General features: G+C 53.6%; 6 protein-coding genes across 6 annotated transcripts; 4 read left to right on the top strand and 2 right to left on the bottom strand.

Moving 5' to 3' along the window:
• Positions 1–9: 9 nt before the first annotated feature.
• G647_08972 (uncharacterized protein) lies at positions 10–4,713 on the top strand (the record flags this gene model as incomplete). Its single annotated transcript, XM_008733277.1, has 4 exons — positions 10–201; positions 359–620; positions 670–3,051; positions 3,098–4,713. The coding sequence occupies 4 exons, from the start codon at positions 10–12 to the stop codon at positions 4,711–4,713; spliced, it is 4,452 nt and encodes a 1,483-aa protein (XP_008731499.1).
• Positions 4,714–6,712: 1,999 nt separating this feature from the next.
• Positions 6,713–8,235, top strand: G647_08971 (uncharacterized protein; the record flags this gene model as incomplete). The annotated part of the gene is made up of 2 exons (XM_008733276.1): positions 6,713–8,075; positions 8,129–8,235. 2 exons carry the CDS (start codon positions 6,713–6,715, stop codon positions 8,233–8,235), a joined length of 1,470 nt encoding a protein of 489 aa, XP_008731498.1.
• A 1,020-nt stretch (positions 8,236–9,255) lies between these two features.
• On the top strand, positions 9,256–9,687 carry G647_08970 (uncharacterized protein; the record flags this gene model as incomplete). Its single annotated transcript, XM_008733275.1, has 1 exon — positions 9,256–9,687. The coding sequence occupies one exon, from the start codon at positions 9,256–9,258 to the stop codon at positions 9,685–9,687; it is 432 nt and encodes a 143-aa protein (XP_008731497.1).
• A 645-nt stretch (positions 9,688–10,332) lies between these two features.
• Positions 10,333–10,965, bottom strand: G647_08969 (uncharacterized protein; the record flags this gene model as incomplete). Its single annotated transcript, XM_008733274.1, has 3 exons — positions 10,333–10,478; positions 10,621–10,689; positions 10,764–10,965. The coding sequence occupies 3 exons, from the start codon at positions 10,963–10,965 to the stop codon at positions 10,333–10,335; spliced, it is 417 nt and encodes a 138-aa protein (XP_008731496.1).
• A 1,559-nt stretch (positions 10,966–12,524) lies between these two features.
• Positions 12,525–14,003, bottom strand: G647_08968 (uncharacterized protein; the record flags this gene model as incomplete). The annotated part of the gene is made up of 2 exons (XM_008733273.1): positions 12,525–13,635; positions 13,708–14,003. 2 exons carry the CDS (start codon positions 14,001–14,003, stop codon positions 12,525–12,527), a joined length of 1,407 nt encoding a protein of 468 aa, XP_008731495.1.
• A 536-nt stretch (positions 14,004–14,539) lies between these two features.
• Positions 14,540–16,446, top strand: G647_08967 (uncharacterized protein; the record flags this gene model as incomplete). The annotated part of the gene is made up of 3 exons (XM_008733272.1): positions 14,540–14,604; positions 14,658–16,192; positions 16,298–16,446. 3 exons carry the CDS (start codon positions 14,540–14,542, stop codon positions 16,444–16,446), a joined length of 1,749 nt encoding a protein of 582 aa, XP_008731494.1.
• Positions 16,447–16,948: the final 502 nt, after the last annotated feature.

Genomic DNA, 16,948 nt, shown 5'->3' with positions numbered 1-16,948 from the left:
CCAATCACCATGAGCTCCGAGAGGGAGAAGAACGAACTCAAGTCTCAAGGCGCGGTCGAGGCTGCCCAGAACCCCAACAGCTCCGTGACCGGCGACGATGCGGCACGGGTGATTCTGGACGAGAGCAAGAAGGCTGGTTCCGCTGCCCTGCAGTTTGATCCTAATGCCTCGCCTGAAGAAAAGGCCGCGCAAGCCAGATCGGTGAGACTTGGAGAAGCGCGGTTGGACCGTACACCACTGACAAACTCATAGCGGCAGTATGCTACCGGTCGCCCACCAAAAGGCATCGGAGTAGCCACTGACATTGTGAGTAAATGCATTCTTCCCGGACTCGCTTATATCTCCATCACTGACCCAGACCCTGCAACAGGACGATGGAAAGCCCGACCAGTACGATCTACCTCCGCCCGAGCCCGCAGCTGTTGCCGCGAAAGCAAATGCCCCTACAACCCAGCCTGGCGAGGCCAATGGAGTGCCACCGGAGGAAGAAGAGCAATGGCACAAGGTCGGCTGGGCTCCGCGCTTTGGCTCGGGTGAGAAGGAAGAAGATCTGGACGAACGGAACTTATTAGACCACCAGACAGTCCTCGAGGGCAAGCTGGATGAGAAATTCTTTGGTGGTGTGTATATGCTCTTCGCCGACACATACCGGATCACTAAGCCTTCCAGATTGGTACCATAACACGGCGGTCATCGTCTTTGCCTGCATCGCATCATGGCTGATTGCTACCCTCGGGGGCGGCCTAGCATGGGTTCTCATCGTCATGGCTACGTGCGGCACCTACTACAGGACCTCGATCAGACGTGTGAGGCGAAACTTCAGAGACGACATCACGCGGGAAATGGCTAAAGCACGCCTGGAGACCGACACGGAAAGTCTCGAGTGGATGAACAGCTTCCTCGCCAAATTCTGGCCCATCTACGCCCCTCAGCTGGCAAAGGCCGTTATCATGTCGGTGGATCAAGTTCTCAGCACATCTACTCCAGCCTTCCTTGACAGCATGAGACTCGAGGCTTTCGTTCTGGGTACCAAGCCCCCTCGTATTGAACACGTCAAGACCTACCCTAGGGCGGAGGACGACATTGTGATGATGGATTGGAAGTTTAGCTTCACTCCAACGGACACCATGGATATGACTGCTCGCCAGCTCAAAACCAAGATCAATCCAAAAGTGGTTCTTGAAATTAGGATCGGCAAAGGGCTCGTCAGCAAGTCCATGAAGGTCATTGTCGAGGATTTTGAGTTCTCTGGTTTGATGCGAGTCAAGATGAAGCTGCAGATCCCGTACCCTCATATCGAGCGTGTGGACATCTGCTTCCTCGGCCGGCCGACCATCGACTACGTTTGCAAACCTCTGGGTGGCGAGACATTTGGCTTCGACATCAATTTCATCCCTGGACTGGAGAACTTTATCAAAGAACAGATCCACGGAAACCTTGCGCCGATCATGTACGAACCCAACGTCTTTCCGATCGAAGTGGCGAAACTGTTATCAGGAAATCCGATCGACCTGGCAATCGGAGTTGTTGCCGTTTCGATTCACAACGCACACGGACTGAAGAACCCCGACAAGTTCTCAGGCACACCAGATCCGTATGTGATTGTCTCCCTGAACAATTCCAAGGAGCTTGCACGTACGAAGACAATCCATGAAGACCACAACCCCCGCTGGAACGAGACTCTGTACGTCATCATTACCAATTTTACGGATTCCCTTACATTGCAGGTCTATGATTACAACGACGTCCGTAAGGACAAGCATCTGGGGACGGCTACATTCGCCTTGGACCGATTGGAAGGAGCGACAGAGCACGAAAATCTGTCCATCGATGTCCTCGCAAATGGGAAGCACCGCGGAGTTCTGACTTGCGATGTTCGTTTCTTCCCAGTCTTGGAGCCGGAAAAGCTCGATACCGGAGAGATATTGCCGCCGCCAGAATCTAACACGGGTATTGCAAGAATCACAATCGAACAAGCGAAGGATCTGGACGGCAGCAAAAGTATGGTTGGTGCGTTCGATCCCTACGCCGTGCTACTCCTCAACGGCAAGGAAATCCACAAGACCAACACGCCCAAGCACACCAACAATCCGGTCTTCTCTGACAATACAAAGTCAGTGCTGATCACAGATCGCAAGAAGGCCCGGATCGGCCTGGTGATCAAAGACAGCCGCGACCTTGCAACAGACCCTATATTGGGCACCTACCAGATCAAACTAGATGATATGCTCAAGCTCGTTGATAGCGGCCAGGAGTGGTACAACTTGCACGGAACCTCGACTGGGTCCAAGGTCAAGCTGGACCTGGACTGGAAGCCAGTCGCCTTGAAAGGCATCACTGGTTCAGGTGGTTATATTACGCCGGTCGGTGTGATGCGTATCCATGTCCAGAGTGCGAAGAACCTGCGGAATTACGAGACCATGGGCAAGTCAGACCCGTACGCCAGAGTCTTGTTGTCAAGCATTATGAAAGGCCGGACTGTTACCTACAAAAACGACCTCAATCCTACGTGGGACGAGGTCATTTATGTCCCGATACATACACCGAGTGAACGGCTGATACTCGAGGTGATGGACGAAGAAAAGCTCGGCAAAGATCGCTCATTAGGGCTGGTCCAAATTGCAGCTTCCGATTACATGAAAGAAGCTGAGGAGGGCGGCTATGAAGTCCACGATACAAAAGCCGAATTATCGGACGGACTGCGGATGGGCGGTGCTGGTGAAGCAAAGGGCACCATCCAATACACCGTCTCCTTCTTCCCCACTTTGAATGTGATGGACCCAGAAGAAGAGGAAGAAGAGCGAAAGGCGCAAGCTGCGCTTGAAGCTACAGATGGGCCTGCCACGCCCAGCCACAGCAAGAAGTCGTCCGTTGATGCAAGACCGTCGACGGATGTCGCCAGACAGAACGGGGACTTGCGAAAGAGCCTCGATAAGGCTGGCAGGCTTAGCGGCCTCGCAAATGGAGCGCCATCCATCCAAGAGTCTATCGCATCGGCCAAGAAGCAGGCTCCCAAAGTCAAAATCACGCCAGAAGATCTCCACAAATACGGTAAGCTTGATCAAAGTTCGAATGTATTCACGCTGATCTCGTGCAGAATCCGGTCTCATCGTATTCAATCTGGTCGAAGGTCATTTCGCGCAGACGGATGTGCAGCTCGAAGTGTTGATGGACGATCACGCCTTCCCAGCTTATACCTCTTCCAAGATTCGACAGAAGGATCATCACTTCGGTGAGACGGGCGATGCCATGGTTCGAGAAATCGATATGTCTCGGATCACTCTTCGCTTGACCGAGAAGGTCGACAAGACAGGCAAGACAGACGATGACGATATCGTCGCCAAGTTGACTGGTCCTACGCTGCCTACCTTGCAGCAATGCTTGTACAAGCCCACCGAGCTCACATTGAGGAGCAACAACGGTGGTATCAACAAGGTCGTGGTCGATCTCAAATATCTGCCCGTCAAGATGCAGCTTGACCCCAGCGAAAGCATCAACAACATGGGCACTTTGAGGGTTGACGTGATGGATGCGGCAGATCTCCCGTCAGCTGATCGCAACGGCTATAGTGATCCATATTGCAAATTCAAGCTAAACGGCAAGGAGGTCTACAAGACCAAAACGCAGAAGAAGACACTTCACCCAGCCTGGAATGAATTCTTCGAGGTGCAGGTCCCATCCCGGACAGCAGCCGACTTCCGAGTCGACGTCTATGATTGGGACTTTGGCGACAAAGCCGACCACCTGGGCTCCGCCGTGCTTAACCTACAGGTGCTGGAGCCATTCCAGCCTCAAGAGCTCTCATATACCCTGGACGGAAAGTCGGGTGTTCTTCGACTTAGAATGTTGTTCAAGCCCGACTACGTCGTCCGAACAAGGCAAGGAACGTCAACCTTTTCAGGCACATTTGCACCAGCAGGCAAAGTGGTAGGTGCGCCGGTGAAGGGAATCGGCAAAGTCGGCGGTGGGGTGGTGAAGGGTGCCTCTTTCATCAAACATGGCTTTTCTCGTGGGAAAAGCAGCAGAGAGGAAACACAGTCCAGTCTGAACGGTACAAATGGCACAGCGGACGCTGCAGAAGGGGTAGTCACGCCGACCATGGCCAGTCCAGCCAAAGACAGCTTAAGCCCGGATGGTGCTACCACACCAGCGACTCCAGCTACGCCTTCGCCCATGATGCACATTCGTACCAAGAGCAATCATTCAACAATCACGGCTGCCAAAGGAGGAGAGACCGGCACGGCGAATTTCGTGATTGTGTCTGCGGCTGGCTATGCTCCCAAGGCCGATGTCCAGGTCGTCTTGAAGATGGTTGGACCCAAAGGGTCGAAAGAAGTGCACAAGACCAAGGCCGTGAGATCGGCCTCAGGAACGGTCGAATACGATGAAAACCAAGAGAGCTTCAAGGTGCCGTGCTCGGCAGATACGCAATTCGTGTTGCAAGTCAAAGACCACGATATGTTACGGTCCAAAGACCTCGGCGAGGCCATGTTCTTCGTCTCCGACCAAGGAAGTGGTTCCGAGCAATCTGTCAAAGCTGGCTCTGGGACAGTCACCATCCGCAGCAGCTTCGCAGCGAACAATGGAGTCTCCACCGACGGTCTGCGGCCAGCGACCAGTGGACGAGACTCACCAGACTCTAAGCGAGAAGGACGACGAAGCTTCTTCGCACGAAGAGATTTCAGCGGCTTCAGTGGGAAGCACGAGTCGTGAAGACGCCCGAAAAGGGTCATCGCGACTATTCTATCTTTCAGCGTGGGCGTTTCCAAAGGAACACGGCACAAAGCCCGATATGTTCACGCGAACCGAGGGGCTTGGACGGCGCTTTTCTCTTGCGCCCCTTTGGGGTGACAAGACTATGCTTGTACTTGAATCAGTGATACCAGGTAGATATTGCGTTATCTTTTAATGGGCGACTTCTGCTTGCGGTGGCTGGGGAGGCTGTTAATTGCAGACGGGCCGTGCTACAGAAAGGTCATATTACATGAAGCCAACCCGGGCTAGATGCATCAAAGCGAATGCTTCGATCGGAATACCGTGTCTTCTTATCTTGCTCCGTTGTTACGGAGGGGCTCCCGAGGCTCACCGCCACTCGATTCCAAGGCACAACATCAGCTAGAGTTGGCTAGTACTCGTAACCAGAATGAGCGGGAAGTGAGCACGAGGTCAAGGGACAGGTGATTTCTGGTGCGCTTTTGTCGCTGATAGTTGTCGACAACAACGAGATATTTTTTCCGGCAAATTTTTTCCCTTCTCTCTGTCTGGCTCGGCACAAACTGCAAGGGATGATGAGCGTGGATGGCGGCGACGCAGTTGAACTGCGGCTTGCACCACCGCGGTTTCGAAGACCCGGTGAAACATGGCAATTCTGGCGGTCCCTCTAGGCTTGAACGGGCTTAGAGGTTCAGTCAAAGGAGAACCTTTCCCTGTTGGCGGATCGACGGGGGGGGCGAACGTGGGCGGACGGCCATTTTAGGTGGGGTGAAACTGGTGATGGAGGGGGATCGTCGTCGTCCAGATGGTCGTCGATTGCGAGGAAAATACCGCTCGATACAACACTGATGGACGGCTCTGCCCAACAATTTCGTTGATCGCAGAGGGACGAGCCATATATTGATGTGCATCTTTGCCTCAGCCGGTCAGTAAACCCATCTTCTGGCGACTCAAACCACCACTCGTTTACTCGCCGACCCATCACGAACCCGGCTGCAGGCCCAATTAAACCGTTGCACTATTAAGTGAGTCCTGACCGCCAAATGAGGCTTCCGAATCCCATTGCATATCCTCTTCGCTGCAGCGGCATCAGCACGGAGCTGTCGCGACTGCCCGACGTCATTTGCCTGCTGCCCATGCACATGCATGCAGTGATGAAATTCTGTTGCAAAAGCTCCAGGTCTCCATGAGGCAGCTCGAGCTTCCGCTTTTTTCATCACCTCCTCATCCCACTTTCAGTCTGCCGGTTTTCTCGACTCTCACTTTCACCTCACTTTGCGTTTCTCTTGAGCTCGACTACTTCGTCGAACCTCGACTCGACTGTCGCTAATTCATCTCCAGAGACCCGGCTAGACCTGAGTCTGTCCTGAGATCTTGTTCCGGATTTCCAGTCCTGTTGTTTCGCAACCGAGAGCTACAGCCATGGCCTCCAAAGCCATCCCATCCCACCTCCGTCCTTCGGGCGCAGCCAACGGTTCCAATGGCGCGGCGCAGTCTGAGAAAAGACACCACGGCAAGACACAATCCCATGTGGTAAGCAGCAGATTTCTTGATTTCCTCCTTAGTTTTGTACCACCTCACTTCCCGATGCGGTCAAACATATAAAGACACGAGAGATGGGTTCCTCCCCTGGCACGGGCCACCCTCTTCCCTTACCCCGTGATTTGGGCACCGTTGGGCTGCGCTGCCCACTCGCCTCGTCCGAAAGCATTTCCCGGCGAGATGACTATGGACGCGTCCAGCCACGGTCCAAATCGCGGCGTCGATACCTTGTTTCATATTCGTCACCTCTCGATTTGGTGTAATCTCCTCGTGGCCGCGGCTGTTGTTATTTAACCGACTCAGTCGATTGCTTCTGCCGTTTCTTTGAGCTCAGCACCTTCCCTTGTTCAAAATGCCACATCTCGAAGCACCTCCTCCAATCGACCTACGCCAGCCTATTCTCTCTATCAAGCGCTCCCCGCATCACTCTGATCTCACGCTAATCAAATCTCCCGCAATGCAGGCTTTCGAAAACACGTCCACCAATGTGGCCGCCAGCCAGATGCGCAATGCCCTCAACAACATCGCCGACACGGTGAAGGACCCTGCGGAGAAGAAGAGATTTGAGGCAGAAATGGACAACTTCTTTGCTCTGTTCCGAAGATACCTCAACGACCGGGCGAAGGGCAACACCATCGACTGGGCCAAAATCAACCCTCCCAACCCCGATCAAGTCGTCGCCTACGACGATCTCCCCAACACTGATGCGGTTGAGTTCTTGAACAAACTCGCTGTCGTCAAGCTCAATGGCGGTCTGGGTACTTCCATGGGCTGTGTTGGTCCCAAATCGGTCATTGAAGTCAGAGACGGCATGTCGTTCCTCGATCTCTCTGTTCGACAGATTGAATACCTCAACCGCACCTATGATGTCAATGTGCCGTTTGTTCTGATGAACAGCTTCAACACCGACGAGGACACGGCATCCATCATCAAGAAATACGAAGGCCACAACATCGACATTCTCACCTTCAACCAATCCAGGTATCCTCGTGTCATCAAGGACTCTCTCCTCCCTGCGCCGAAATCATACGACTCCCAATTGTCTGATTGGTACCCACCTGGCCACGGTGACGTCTTCGAATCACTCTACAACAGTGGCCTCCTCGACCAACTACTAGAACGTGGCATTGAGATCATCTTCTTGTCCAACGCTGACAACCTCGGTGCCGTCGTGGACCTCCGCATCCTGCAACATATGGTCGAGAGCAGGGCTGAATATATCATGGAGTTGACAGACAAGACCAAAGCTGATGTCAAGGGTGGTACCATCATTGACTACGAAGGTCGTGCGCGGTTGCTGGAAATTGCTCAGGTTCCCAAGCAGTACGTCAACGAATTCAAGTCGATCAAGAAGTTCAAGTACTTCAACACCAACAACATCTGGATGAACCTGCGAGCTATCAAACGTGTGGTCGAGAACAACGAATTGGAGATGGAGATCATCCCCAACGAGAAGTCGATCCCTGCGGACAAAAAGGGTGAAGCGGACATCAGCATCATCCAACTTGAAACCGCCGTCGGCGCTGCTATCAAGCACTTCAAGAACTCTCACGGTGTCAACGTCCCCCGACGACGATTCTTGCCGGTCAAGACGTGCTCCGACCTGATGCTTGTCAAGTCAAACCTGTACACTTTGAGCCACGGCCAATTGGTCATCGACCCGAACCGATTCGGCCCCGCCCCCCTGATCAAGCTGGGCAGTGATTTCAAGAAGGTGGCCCAATTCCAGAAGAGAATCAGCAGCATCCCCAACATTGTCGAGCTGGATCACTTGACTGTCACTGGTGATGTCAACTTTGGCCGCGGCATCGTCCTCAAAGGTGAGCTTGGTAACCGCTGAACTTATAAGATGGTCTTACTAATCCTACTGCAGGTACTGTCATAATTGTTGCAACCGAGAATAGTACCATTGATATCCCACCTGGGTCGGTCTTGGAGAACGTCGTGGTTCAGGGATCACTGAGACTGCTCGAGCACTAGGTCACCCTTGGATCCACATTGATCTATAACCGCTGATGTGGTGTCTGTGGTTGACGATTCTCCTACGAAAATATGTACAACGGCATAATTGAGTGTGGGTTCGAGCATGGAGGGGAGGTGCCACAAGGTGCTTAGAAATAGATGAGATCATCAACCTATTCCCAAACGTAGTAACAAGACAGAAAGCCAAAATCCGGGGGACGAACGAGCGCATATGCCAGGTCAATTGGACCTAGGGTAGCAGCACATCATACGAGTTGTAAGTCCATAGCATAAGCACCGTCATGGGTATATTTCCTGTCCAGTGCGCTTCAGACCGTCTGCGATGGATTGGGAGCGTCGAGTCTACCGAGAATGAAGTGCCTGGTAAACAATCGACGTCATAGCATAGGTCACAATATACGTGAGTGTGAAGGCCGGATAAACCATTTCTCCCTTTCCGCTTCAAGCCGGAAGAGACACCAATCTGAGTGTGGGGACGAAGCTGAGGTCTCACAAGGGCGACGCGAAACCTCGCCGTGGCAGAGTGGAAGAGCTTTGACACGTACCGGATGGTCAAGTTTTATCGTTGCATGAAGAACACAATAAAAACGGAAGACGCAAGCAGGTTCTTAAGCAGGGATCAAGTCGAAGAGAATGTACTCGGTACATACGGAGTAACAGACGGAGTAAACTGCAATAGTGGTGATAGCCTCGAAAAGTCAAGGGCCGAGCATCCACACGTCCTAGGCTCCAGCGACGACTGCACCGGCAAGATATTTCATTGAAGCTTGGAAAACCTAAGAGAAGTGGAAGAAAAGGGAAGGAGGCCAGTAGGACATTAGATTAGAGAATCCTACGTGAAGGAGAGGAGAGGAGCTCAGCTAAACCGAGCTGAGCTGAGCTGAGTGGAGGAGAACAGCCCAGAGCAGCAGACACAGGAGGAGGAGCAGTGGCGGTAGTACCACGCCCACGACCACGCCGACAACCACGAGCAAGGCAAGCACACGCACACACGCACGCACATTACACACAGTCATCATGTCTGCGTCCGTGTCCGCGTCCGCGTCCGCGTCCACCGGCACATTCACCCTCCTCCTCTTCGCCTCGGCCAGCACGTTCGCGGGCGACCAGGAGACGCTGACGCTCCCGGCGCCGACGACCCTGCGCGGCGTGTTCCGGACGCTGGAAAGCCGGTTTCCGGGCATGACCAAGCAGATTTTGCGGAGTAGCGCCGTCACTGTCAATCTGGAGTACGTCGATTTTGACCCGGATGGGTTGGTCGAGTTCGAGTTGGGTAGGGACGTGGGACGGGACGAGAACCGGGAAAGTGTGGGCGGGGAACAAGCGAAAGGGGGAGATAAGTCACGAGGCCGGGGCGAGAGCGAGAGCACGAGCGAAGGCGAGGGCCTCGATATGCTGATACGAGAGGGGGATGAGGTGGGGATTATTCCGCCTGTTAGTAGTGGGTAGGGCGATACGGGCGATGAGGCTATAGACGAGGCCGGGGGCTGGGCCTTGGGCCTTGGGCCTTGAGCTATGGGCTATGGGCTATGGGCTATGGGCTATTGACTATGAAGATGAAACGCGGCGAGGGATAGCAGGTAGGAAGGTAGGGATAGGTAGGCAAATGATGTGGATAGGGATGTGGATAGGGATGTGGATAGGGATGTGGATAGGGAATGAATAGAGAAGAGTATAGGGGATGCGTGTTGTACTGTATCGAATACTTAATGCTATCCTTGATGAGCTCGATGCGTTACGATGCTCGAATATTGTGCATGTACTGTACCGGAGAATGGGTGAAAGCGACCTCGTTATTCGAGGAGCGACAAACAAAGGGTACGTTCTCGGCGGCGCGATGCACTGAGCATGGGCTCCAGTCTCCAGTCTCTAGTCTCTGTACAAGTGAACGATCTGATGTATTTCCACGGTTCGTACTCCGTATGTTCTCGGCTATACAGTAGACCAACTACGTACGACCACGGCATAATTTCCACTTTGATCAGCTTGCTTCCCTCCTCGACACCGGTGATTGGCATGCCGGCTTGTCCTACAGCAGGTCCGTATGGCATGTCAGATTGTCGCTCCCGACTCGACCCTTCTGGCTTGTCTCAACTATGAAGGAGGCACTTCGGGGAAACTGTTTTCGCCCGTCTGCGGCAGCCAGGATGGCCGTTCCTTGTCGTAAATCTCGGCGGCGGGCTTGCCCCATTTCTCGGAGCCTTCAAGCAGGCCCGTGCGGATGACAATCTTGTCATCGCCTGTTTGTCTTCGAGTAAGTAAAGGGACTGTGCTTGACATGACGGAGCAGGTCGTTCAGGTGCAGGAAGCCACTTGGGTGAAGAGATGTGGACATATACATCGAGTAGGACGTGGAAGGGGTTAGGGGAACTTTCGACTTACCCATCACATGTTGGTGGTGATATGGTGAGCTCCCGCAGTTGGGACACATGAAGCAGTCGACAGTGTTTCCTGTTCACGTTTCTCGCCGTCAGCTTTGGTGCCGACCACTACTTTGGGCGTCGCATTGTCAAGACGAGACTTACCAGAGTCGCCCTTGTACGTGTAGACCTTCAAATCTCCCTTGGTCAGGTGGAAGTTGCTCTTTGGGATGATTTGGTTGAGGGTGAATTCGCCGCCACCCTGGAGTTTGCAGGCACCGCAGTGGCAGAGGATGTGCTTCTCTTCTGGAATTTCGGCGGTCCAGGTGGTCTGGCCACAGTGGCAGTGTCCCTTGTACTCAGGCATGATGGGAGGATTGTTTGTGGATGATGGGAATTCGCTGTTGTCGAGCCGTGCTTCGTATCTTGCTGTGCGATGGAAGAAACACGATAGTAGGGGAGGGGGAGGGACTTGTTATAAACCTACATCGCTGTTCCCGTTTAGGCAACCAAAGAGATGTCAAAATAGGCTCGACAGGATAGCTTGTTGCTCTGGAGTCCAGTATTTGGAATGGTCATGCACGGAAGCGTGGAAAAGCCCCCGCCGGTCTGGTTCTGGGTATCATGCTCGTCTCGCCGATTGATGCCCTGGCTGGTATGATTTGCGTCACCACTTGTCAGCGACGAGGGGCAGCTAAGGAGCTCAAGAGGGGCAGTATTTGATGGTCCCCTGTTGGAATTTGTGTAGAGATGACCAGGGGTGACGAGTGGCTGCATTGAGATGTGTCCTTGGTCTTCCGAGGCGGCCTGCCAGACCGAAGGCGGTCTTCAAAGACTCTTCGGTTTCGGTTTCGGGTGCTCCACGGTACAGTAGTATCTTGACTGTGGACCTTGTTCTCGAAAGCTGCCATAACGGCGGGGGCTTCCAATCGCTTGCATCAAAGCTGACGGCGGTAGCGGTAGACCCATGATTTGGAATGGAACGCCCTGTTTGGCGGCATGGGCGACACTGCGGCCTCCTGTCATATTTTAGTCGCAGCGCTCGTTCCTGAAGGCCGAAGCAGCGAGTGTGCGGGTGCGCGGAATACAGCACAGAAAAGTCCTCGTTGTCTGACGCCAGGTGTTCCTCCTCCAGCGTTGGTGGTCTCTGTGGTGTCTGTCAGACCAGCATCTTTGCAGCGGAGGCTCTGGGCGACAATATCAAATTCAGAGTTGCCGCTTCCCGCATCGACGCCATTCGAGTTAATTTGGAAGTATCATTCAGAATGGGTCAAGATGTGTAATTGTTGACTTTACTAGATTCCAAGCAAGTGAGATAAAACCGGCGAACATGAGCCATGAAGAACGAACTGTGGATGGGACTTTGACCCTCTTGTATTATTCTCGAACATGCCCGTCTGATTAGTATTTCTTTTCGAGCAGCTCCAGACTTCCCATCTCTGGCAGTACAGAGTAGTGCTCGGGTCTTTATGATCGAGTAATCAGATGAACAATTTGCGGCAGGCTTTTGTCAACCACCGAGACACCCATTTGGAACTGCGTACGACAGCCTTGACCGACCACTCAGCAAGAGCGGCCAATGCAACAGGTACAGCTGTGAAAGGAGTGAGATCTTTCGGCTGGTATCTAGCGATGGACCTCAGACGCCGTCCGATCGAGTTCAAGCAGTGATTTCGCGGTGTCTCGATGAAATCTATTAGGCTCTGCCGCTGACGCTCTGGAAACAAAGGCGGAGGTGGGGGTATCTTTGCAGGGCTACAGCGAGATAAGTACAGAGTTCATTCCTCTCATGCCGGATCCTGTTAAGTGATTCAGTGATCAAGCCCACGCTCGATTCGTAGATCTGCCAACGCCGTCGCGATGCTTTCTCTCTCTGCAGACTTCGCAGAGGCCTCTAGGCCATGACCAGAGAAGAAGGACCCAATGCTATAAGGGTTCCACCTCCTCCAGCTCGACCTCGATACTTGGCCCTCGATCATGGGTGGCCATGGGCAGCTCCTGCGCCTTGCCCTTCCCCTTATCCACCAAGGTTTTATCCCTCTCCTTGATTTTCTTCTCCTTTGGCTCTTTCTCCTTATCCGCCTGCTCAAGACTGTCATACCACTCCGTAAAATACTTGCACGTCACCGCATTGACAGGCCCCCCCTCGCCACAGATGTCGAAGACAGGACACCTCATGCAGGGAACCTCGCTCGCTCCTCCCGGGCCAAGGGCCTCCAGTTCTTCATGACGGTAGGCGGCAAAACGGATCTTTTCGTCGCTGCTCATCTTGCGCTTGGCGATGGAACGCTGTTCGATCAGATCCAGCGGCGTCTTGAAACATCGGTACATTGTTACCGTATTGTTGGTGAAGTCATCAGCTACTTCGGTGGCTTGGGCTACGCGGGACAGGGTGAAAAGCCGGTCATCGTAGATCATTACTTGCAGCAGCTGGGCGATGGCGTTTTGAGGCAGGGCCGAGGCGGTGACTTTGACCTCGAGGAGGTACTGTGTGATATCGCGCAGAGTAGGATAACGTAAGTACCCCGGTTCGAAGGGCTTATAGGCTTTCGAGGGCCCGTGCTGCTTGACGGGTTTGACCTTGTTCTGGCCATCGATAGTTTTTGTGAGTTTGACCTTGTCGTTGCCATATTCTTCAAAGCCGTCGGACGGTCGCCTGCGTTTTTGACCAAAGCTGGTCTCCTCGTGTTCGTCCGGCATGACCTCCTGCCAGCTGCTGGTGGAGACGTAGGCCTCGATAACGTCGGAGATGGTATCGATCAAGCCTTGATCAAGAACACCTTCGGAGAACCATGAACCACCGGTCGCATCTTCCGAGGGAATTAAGCTTGCCGATATGTACATCTTCCGCTGCGGGTGAGCGACGCTTTTCATCTGCTTGATCAGGTTTCTGGACTCCAGCGCCTTGTACACCTTTTCGACCGTGTTCTGGTGGATGTTGGTCTTGGTCTGGATCTGCTTTGTCCATATTCCCGAGTTCTTTGCGCCTTCGATGACCTGGAGAACAATCTGCTCGTTGCGGCTGAGGCCGGCATAGCTGCGTTCAGAATAATCTAGTCAGCACTTGTAGCAGGCCCAAGTGCAGGTGGTTTCATGGTGTGATCAATACTTTTTTGCGACTTCTAGGTCGATCAGCTCCCAGCCTATGCCGCCTCCGGCTCTGTCGTGGAGTCGAAAAAGGGACTTCCTCACCAGGTAGTCAACGGTGGGAAGGAGCAGAGTGACATCTGCGTTTGGGATCACCGGGGCGCTCAGTAGTTCTTGCTGCGAGAAGACGTAGCCCGGGTCGTAGTTCTCGGTGGCCCAGGCATACAGGGCATCGCCGACAAGGTTCCGGCCACCAGGAGCGGACGATGGCCCTGGGGTGGGCGAGGCCGTGGCCGTGGCCTTCTTCGGAGGAGCCATGTTCAAAGATGGCTTGGAGGAGTGTGTGCTACCGATGAGGATAGAGATGTGTGAACATCATGGCCATGCAAGAAACCTGCCGACCCAGACGTGATAGCGAGTTTGAACAGAGCGGTTTGAGTCACCGTAACATGATAAAGAGGATTTGTACGGAGTAGTTGTGGGAGGAATATTGCAGCATGAAATATGAGTGTGAAAATGCAGCCCACTATGGATCCCCGTAAATTTTGGCGGATGCTAGGGAAATAGGTAAATAGTGGGGTCGGCGACGGGCAAGGCTGGCGAGGCTGGCGAGGCTGGCAAGGCTGCGCTACTCGTAGGTGGTCTGTGCGCCGAATTTTCTAGACACTGCAAGTGGCTGCCCGCATCGCGTGGTGCTGGATGTACATCAGGCTGCTTCTCCAACTCTTTACTTTCACTTTCAATTCACCAGCAGACCATTAACAGCGACGCTTCTCACCACCGTTCCTCTCGACCTGTAGCTCGACACTTGTTCATCACCTGCCACTACACTTAGTCTCATCCTTGTTGCGAACATGGCCGACGCTCTCAAGGCAGAGGGCAACAAGGCCTTTGCGGCCAAAGACTTCAAGACCGCAGTGTAAGTTGGACATGAATACCATTTCTAACGCGGCTGCTGACTATGGTCTGAAGCGACAAATTCTCTCAGGCCATCGAACTAGACCCGACCAACCACGTCCTCTACTCCAACCGATCCGGCGCATATGCCTCTCTCAAAGACTACCAAGCAGCTCTCGACGACGCAAACAAGACGACAGAGCTCAAGCCTGACTGGGCGAAAGGCTGGGGCAGAAAGGGCGCCGCCCAGCACGGGCTGGGTGATCTGGTCGGTGCCAAAGATGCTTTCGAAGAAGCCCTGAAACTCGACCCGTCCAACGCCCAAGCTCAGCAAGGTCTGCAGGCGGTCAATCGGGCCATCGAAGCCGAAGCACGTGCCGATGGCGCAGATCCGATGGGGGGACTTGGAAACATGTTCAATGACCCTCAACTGATTCAGAAGCTGGCCCAGAATCCAAAGACGGCGAGATATCTAGCAGACCCGCAGTTCATGGGCAAACTGCAACAACTCGCGAAGAACCCTCAGGACATGGGCCAAGCGCTAGGTGACCCACGATTCCTGGAGGTTATGGGCGTGCTACTGGGCGTCGACATGCAGATGGGAATGCCACCCGAAGACGGATCCTCAGCAAGGCCGACTGAAGCAGAAGAAGACGTCCCCATGCCTGACGCTCGCCCTCAATCCAGACCGCCTCCACAAGCAGAGACGAAAGCCCCCGAACCAGAACCCGAACCCGAGCCGGAGGACGAAGAAGCTATTGCGGCTAAAAGGGCCAAAGAGGAAGCCGACAAAGAAAAAGCCCTTGGCACAGAAAACTACAAAAAACGCAAGTTTGACGAAGCAATCGAACATTACTCCAAAGCTTGGGACCTCCACAAAGATATCACGTACCTCACCAACCTCGGCGCCGCCCAATTCGAAAAGGGCGACTACAAAGGTTGCATCGAGTCCTGCGAGAAGGCGATCGAAGAAGGCCGCTCGATGCTGGCCGACTTCAAGATCATCGCCAAAGCGTTCGGACGTATCGGCTCCGCGTACGAGAAACTCGGCGACTTACCCAAGGCCATTATCAACTACCAGAAATCCCTGACCGAACACCGAACTCCCGACATCCTGGCAAAATTCAAAGCCGCTGAGAAAGCACAGATCAAAGCGGAAAAGGACGCATACATCGACCCCGAAAAAGCAGAAGAAGCCCGTTTACTAGGTGCCGAGAAATTCAAGAACGCTGACTGGCCCGGCGCCGTCGAGGCATATACGGAACTCACCAAGCGCGCGCCGGACGATCCGAGGGGTTACTCCAACCGCGCCGCCGCCCTGATCAAGCTCCTCGCCTTCCCGACCGCGATCCAAGACTGCGACGAAGCCATCCGCCGAGATCCGACTTTCATCAAAGCCTACCTCCGCAAAGCACAGGCCTTGTTCGGCATGAAGGAATACAACAAGTGCCTGGACGTGTGTACGGAGGCGATGGAGCACGACACCGAAGGCAAGAATGCCCGCGAAATCGAGCAGCAGCAACAGAAGGCGTTGGAGGCTATGTATAAGGCTAGAGAGGGCGAGACGGAGGAAGAGACCAGCTCCAGAATCCAAAGGGATCCGGAAATAAGTAAGTATCCGACTTCTTGCCTGGGAGAGCCAGTTCTCTCGATCCTTTGCAACCATTCTTAGGGTGTTCCTTCTATGTCCATCGTTACTGACCTGTCGTCTGCAGTGCGAATCCTCTCCGAACCGGTCATGCAATCGATTCTCCAACAAGCCAAATCCGATCCTGCGGCACTGAACGAGCACATGAAGAACCCCGGTATTCGCTCTAAGATCCAGAAATTGATCGCCGCAGGTGTTATCCGTGTTGGGAGGTAGACGTCATGGATGACCTGACAGGTTGAGGATCGAGCTGCCCTGTCCCTGTTTTTGGTCCGGCCGCACTGTAGCGGTAGAAGATGCGCCACTAGTGAAGATGGAGAGACGACCGCGAGAGATCTCGAAGAAAAGACATGCGCCGGTTCGGAATGCTACCTAGTATCTTGATCTCATAGCCAACGCGTTGGACTCTCTGGCCCCGAGAATAAGTGAGCAGGTCTTTCCTGGAAAGCTCGAAACATTACTCGAAACATTAGGCCGGAACAGGTGGGAAAAGGGGGGTCGCAAGAGTCCGGTACGAACGGGAGGAGAACACTGCGAGCGGGAAGGCAAAAAGCGAGCAAGTCCTGGGTGCCAGTAATGGAACGCAAACAAGCTCATCGTCTTCTCTTCAAGCGACGTTTACTGTTGGAGCATTATTCCCATCGCTTCGATTGATCAATAAATCGATTAATGTACTTGTACCGTTGTCCTTGCTTGTACTGTCATTACTTTGCTCTGT

This window comes from Cladophialophora carrionii, assembly GCF_000365165.1.
Source record: "Cladophialophora carrionii CBS 160.54 unplaced genomic scaffold supercont1.8, whole genome shotgun sequence".
In the NCBI taxonomy this organism is placed as follows: Eukaryota; Fungi; Ascomycota; class Eurotiomycetes; order Chaetothyriales; family Herpotrichiellaceae; genus Cladophialophora; species Cladophialophora carrionii.
Note: the sequence above shows the minus strand (reverse complement) of the source record. Positions and strands in the feature narration are given on the sequence as shown.